At 43.7% G+C, this 6311-nt stretch overlaps 1 protein-coding gene across 1 annotated transcript in view; it reads left to right on the top strand.

The window, feature by feature from the left end:
- The window catches only part of MCC (mutated in colorectal cancers), a 160733-nt gene extending 154422 nt beyond the window's left edge, over positions 1-6311 (top strand). The window contains exons 16-17 of the mRNA XM_009893811.1: positions 4798-4920; positions 5821-6311. Coding sequence (XP_009892113.1) covers positions 4798-4920; positions 5821-6001 — 304 coding nt within the window. The 3' untranslated portion in view covers positions 6002-6311. The remainder of the gene's footprint in view (positions 1-4797; positions 4921-5820) is intronic.

A 6311-nucleotide genomic window follows, 5' to 3' on the forward strand; every position in this document is an offset into this window, starting at 1 on the left:
AGGGAAGAGCAGCTTTCCTGTTTGCAGCATGGGGGAATTCTGGATGAAATGAGCAAGGGCAGGAAAATCCGCCTGGGAAGGCTTCTGGCGTACGAAACTTGGACATGTCTGGAACAGCCCAGACAGGAGGGAAAATATAAGGTGTGCAATATCTTGCTTACACTATTCTGGGCCAAACGTGGTGTCATTGTGTGGAGGCCAAATTGACAGAAACTGCAGAAATGTACCCGATGCTGTGTAGTTTCCTTTATGGCTCTGGCAGAATTCCCTGCTCTCTGCAGCGGCAGCCCTGAAACCAGAGAAAATGTTAGGTCCTGTCCAGATTGCCTTCCTATTCAAACCATCCTGCAAGTCTGAAACAAAAAGCCCTTGAAAACCGCTTAGCAGCTGCCCACCGAGTCTTTTGATTGTGAAAATACAAAACAAAAGCCTTTGTTACCAGCATATCAGGCATTTCACTGGAAGTAGTGTTTCTAGTGGATGTTGGAGTGGGCTGTAGGCCTACTAATACACTTATTGTGAGCTTTTCTGTGGAAAGGGAGCAGTCGGGGATTTCCCCAGCTGACTTCTCGAGTGGCCCGCAGCAGAGAGCCCTTGTGTTGGAAGTGAGCCGTGCCCTCAGATCATCAGCTTGTTCCCTCTTCTGGGAAGATGTGCATGTTTTCCCTGTGCACACAAGGTGCGGCGGCTGTGCTTCCCGCTGCCGCTCCGGAGCCGGTTGGAAGAGGAACTGTTGGGAACAAAAGCTACGCTGACTTCTGCGGTCCAATTGACTTCTGACTTGGGGGCTCACAGAAATTGTGTTCTCCTAAAAATACTTGCTTCTCCTTCCCTCTTTCCATCAAAATATGCACTTAAGTGCTCTCTCAGGATCCATACTGCAGCCCTGGGGCACGACATCAGTGTGAGTTTCACCTGTAAGCTTCTGTGTGAATTTGCTCTTCAGGCTCTGGAAGACTGTCTGGCAGCAGAAGGCCGTGCCACAGCCATACAGGGATCCCTGTCGAGAGGGTGTTCGTATGGATGTCACATCAAATGCAGTTCCATCCCTGGTCTGCAGCTTTGACACGTTCTCATCCTGGAAAAATACTGCTTATGACTGAGATTATTGTTTTAAAATATTCTGTCTTATTAAGCCTGTAGTGGCTGATTCTTCATATCCCGCTGATTTATAATAGCAATCAGGAAAGCAAAGTGGTGCTAGAAGTCCCATAAAGACAGCTAACCCTGGAATGCATTAAAGGAATACAAATAGCACCTCAGGATTCGTTATCGCTCCCGTTCACTGCCCAACTCAGCATTCAGTTTTGGAGAGACACAAATAAGGACAATTCTTTCTGTCCAAACTGAGGTAATGAGTGATAGAAATGGAGAGCAGTGGGAAGAGTTAGCATCATGAGGCACAGGATTTTTACGAAGGGATAGAGCATTTGCTGGCCTGTTAGTAAGGTGCAGGTTGAGGTCTCTCATCTGCTACCAAAACAGAAGGTGCAGCACTCCAGGGAAAACCTTACATGTTTTTTGCATGTAGTATTCATTATGTATTATTATTATTCATATGCATCTCAATTTCCCAGACTAAAACAAGATATTTACTGTGCCTTTACTGTTGCTGCTACATCCGTCTACTCAGGTGTTACTTGTTCTGTGAAATGCCTCTTGAAGTAAAGATATTTAGATGGGCATGTTTTAAATTGGGAACAGTAAGTGTAAAATTAGATCCCTGTGTGTTGTTTTTGTAAGATTTTGGGACATTTCAGCACATGCAGTGAAACCGCCCATTGCTTTCCATGAGATTAAGGTGGGAGTAGGCACGAGCTAGTGCTGTTTTCACTGACTTCGAGACATCAAGAGAAGGCAGAACAGTGTGGATCTTGTAAGCTCAGGGAACACATGTGTTTTACTGGTATAAATGTAAATTTGAGGCATCTGTGGATTTGAAGGATTACCCACTGTTACCTATTTAGCTAGATGGTGCAGAACGAGCATCTGAAAGTTGTTTAACTGGCCTGTGGAGGCCCAGGGTGCTTACCACTCTGCTGGCCCTGCATCTTTGGCAAGCAGCAAGACAAGGATGTTGCAGGCCAAATGTAAAGAAATACCTCTCGCTGTTTAGCTGAGTTCAAATTGAGCATGACTGGTTGAAAGGTGTGAGTGCAAAAACAGACAAAAGGTGATGTAACAGTTTTATCAGGTAACAATCACCATAGCAACCAAACTTTGCCATGCATGACAAGTTCCTCCAAGTCTTTCCACTCTGATTCTTTTCCACACAGCTTTTGTTACAGCAGGTGTGTTAAGGACTTCAGCTGAAGTGAACTGTGGCTCTACAGGGTTCTTTCCCATGGGACTGTGTGCAGTGTTTTCACAGCTATACCTTTTCCCGCATGTAATGTTAAACCAACCTCACGTGATTTTTAGTTTTCTCTCCCTATCCAAATCCTGCAAATGTTTATTCCGTTGGACTTGCTGTTCATGCTAGGGCGCAGTGCTGGGCACAGTGCTGAGCCTTCCCCAGAACCTCTGGTCTGCAGCATCCTTTGGAGCAGACGAGCACCAGATTTACTCTACTCTGTTCTGTCATACCAGTAGTGCCACACACACACACACACACATTAGATAACAGTCTGGCCTCTGCCGGGTCTGATCTTTTCTATTTATCATCTATTGCAAGTAACAACTGCAATTTTTTTCCCCCTGTTTTCTTTGCAGAACACAGATTTTGACTGTAGACTGTGCTGAGTCTTTCCGATTGCTAAGAGAGGATATAAAAATTAAAATCTATATTTGGGGCGGATGGCAGTGAGCTTTTAACCACTACGGGGAAAAGATTGTGTAATTTGAAAACTCACGAGTACGTTATTTCAAGGAAAGGACGCATAAAGAATACTGATGATTCTTCATCAACAAGGCCCCTCTTATGTCCTTTTTAATTTGGCCAGTAAACCAGCGCCTGCAGTGTGTTGGGATAAACTGCTAACTTGGAATATTTCCTCGGCTGACTTTGTGAAAGCCCTTCTGTTGCTGCAGCCGGGCACAGGGGGGATGTGCCACATGTGCTGTCCCTGTCTCTGGTTATAGAATGCTGCCGTTGGCAGGCCAGCCTCGGAACTGCAGGGTGGTGAGCTGGGCTTCCAGGAGCATCCGTCGTGGTCTGTGCAGAGTTTTCACAAACTTTGGGGTGTTCATTCCCGTGGGGCTCAGTGGGCTCATGTGGGAGGTAGGGGTAGGCTTGTTTTGGAGATGAAATCAAATGTAGTCACTTGGCAGCAACAAGGGCAGGAGGGGAAGGCAAATGCATGGCAAAGCAGTTCTGGGCAGCAAAGCACAGACAGACGTCTCCATACATGCAAAGTTCCCAAGTGTCAGGTTCGACACTGCAAAATCTTTGTCCCAATTTAGCACAACTCCATGTCATTCTTAGCCCCCTTTTTTTTATTTTCAAACCTGATGTCTTTCTCTCTGGGCTGTCTATGCTATGAGGATGGGTCACAGAGAAAGGCTCCTGGGTCTCCACATCAGCACCCTTGCACCAGAGGTGGGACGGTCCCAAGCCTGTATAGCAGCAGGCTGTGGGCAGCCGTCAGCTCTGCAGCAGGGAAGGAGGACCTGCCTCATGCTACACGCTCACCTGCACTGGGAAGTGATTTTAAAAAGCCAGCTTACACCCCGAGCTGCAATGCTTAGCCCTCCCCAGAACTTCTGCCTTGTTTGCTTTTGCTTTCCCTCATAGAGATGTTTGTAACATAAACATACTATAAGGTACCTTAGTTCCAGTTTGGCACGCTTCATGTAATTAGGTTTTGGTTCATAATTGGTAAGTTAGTTTTGGTAACTATATAGGAATTTTAAACCTCACTACTGTGGCTTATTTGAGAGAAAAAGAGTACCTCATAGAAGAAAATGCCTGTACTCTCTCTTCCTCCATATTTCTTGTGCTTACCCTTTTCTGTCTGTACTCCCCTCTCTTGTTCTTAACTTTTTGTTTCCCACTGCCACATGGACTGGACTTGCTGGCTCCTAAAACAACCCTAGTAATCTACTGTAATACAGACTGTAGTACAAATTACTCGGGTAAATTTGAGCCCGTAACTGAAATCAATGGAATTGCTCTGAGGGTGGTGAAACACTGGCAGAGGTTGCCCAGGGGTGGTAGATGCCCCATCCCTGGGAACATTCAAGGTCAGGTTGGATGGGGCTCTGAGCAGCCTGATCTAGTTTAAAATGTCCCTGCTCATGGCAGGGGCTGCTTGGACTAGATGACCTTTAAAGGTCCCTTCCAACCCAAACTATTCTATGATTCTCTAGTAATTTCTAAGTAAAAAGAAAATTGTTTAGTAAATTACCCTTAATGGCAATCCTGGTATGCTATTTGTAATTAAAATCTCTATATGATTACCATGATGTTTGATTTCCCTTGGTAGTTTTATTTGCTATCTCATTCAACACACAGTAGGTGGCATGTGCCAGGTATTCTTAAGTTTTTATTTATGTATATTTGTAATTATTTCTTAGTGTGATTTGGTACGTACAAGACCATGATCAACCAGAGAAGTTTGTTTTCTCTTTTGTCTGCTGCATCGCCGATCCTGTATTCTAAAATGGTGAATGTCATAAAAATCAATCTATCTGTGAAAAAGTTTAATGTAAGAACTACCTCCTGTATTATCCAAGTAGTCGTAAGGAAAATATTTTCAGCCTGTCAGCCCAGCACTGGACAACCACTCATGCACTTGCAAGCTGAAGTGTTATTTCTGTTTTGAAAACAGTTTTCTCCTTCGTTTTCTCCTGTTCCAGGGAGAAGAAACTGAAAGCTAGAGTGCAGGAGTTAGTGAGTGCTTTGGAGAGACTCACGAAGAGCAGTGAAATCAGACATCAGCAGTCTGCAGAATTTGTTAATGACCTTAAAAGGGCAAACAGGTAAAGGATCTACCAGCAGATGGATACACCATTGATTTCCCCACCCCCCACCCCCTGTGTTCGGGTAATTCACTGTAATCCTCCCCCTACCTTAATGAGCACTTTCTGGATCCCTGCATTCACGCAAGCTGACTCTTTAAGGTTATACTTGGTGGGGAGGGAGGGGACATATAAATGTCCCATCTAGGACACTGAAAACCCCATAGGTAAGAACAGAGTAGGGGAAATAAATAGGTTAATCTTAACTGAGTCACTAGTAAATGCATTATTACTAAAACAAACAAACCCCTCCATTTTGTCAGATTTATGAATCTGTTATTTTGCTTAAAATGGCTCCATTTTCTTTGGCTCCAGTCTCTTGGGGTGCAGAGCACTACCCACCTCAAGCTTTCCTACTGAGTCAAGGTGGAGTCACAGAAGATACTTAGCAGTTGACAAATTAGCACAAGAGGCCATCCTCTGAAGATAACTGTTACTTTTTTAAATGGAATATGCAAAATCAGTGCTAGATTTTGTAAGCAGATTCTGGCCATGCAATGTTTTTGTAAATTATTACATGTTTAATGTGGTGTCCTGACTTACAAACAGTGCTCTGCAAGGTCATCATCAGCAACCACCAGCTACCTCTTTATACCACGTTTAAAAATGTTTTCAGTAACCAGTGTACTGGTAAAGGTGTGTACTTGCCTGCAAAAAGATACAGAGATTAGCACTGATCTGGGTTTGGACCAATAAGGTTTGGATCTAATACATTTCAAAGCACTAGTAAATTTTAGGAAGCTGATGAGTACCCCAGCTTTGGAGTTTGCTGAAGGTGCGGCTTTGGGGTGGATTTTTTGTAGCACTTGCTATCAACAAGACTTTTTCGAATAACCTTCTGTTGCCTTGTATTTCTAACAGCAACTTGGTAGCAGCTTATGAAAAGGCAAAGAAAAAGCATCAAAATAAGCTGAAGAAACTGGAATCACAAATGATGGCCATGGTGGAGAGACATGAAACACAAGTAAGGATGCTCAAACAAAGAATAGCTTTACTAGAAGAAGAGAACTCCAGACCACACACCAATGAAACTTCACTTTAAATGCATCTCTTTCAAAGATGCTTAGTGCCATTACAAATGTCTTTCTTTCGGAGGCTGACTTTTAGGTAGCTTCAAACGCTAAAAGCTCTGATTGTCAACACTGACACACTTAAGAACCTTCTCTGGGATCCCAGAGAGGTGCCATGGGGATAATATAAGTGTTAACCTTAAGGACTGTTTCATAATGTAAAATGGCAGTGCCTGAATTATCATGCTATAATTATGTACATTGTCTGTGTCATTATGTCTATATTCATACAGCTTCTCTTCCATTTTATGTACGTCTCATGGGTGACAGTGTCACATAGCA

Source organism: Charadrius vociferus, unplaced genomic scaffold, assembly GCF_000708025.1.
Source record: "Charadrius vociferus isolate BGI_N301 unplaced genomic scaffold, ASM70802v2 scaffold158, whole genome shotgun sequence".
Classification (NCBI taxonomy): Eukaryota; Metazoa; Chordata; class Aves; order Charadriiformes; family Charadriidae; genus Charadrius; species Charadrius vociferus.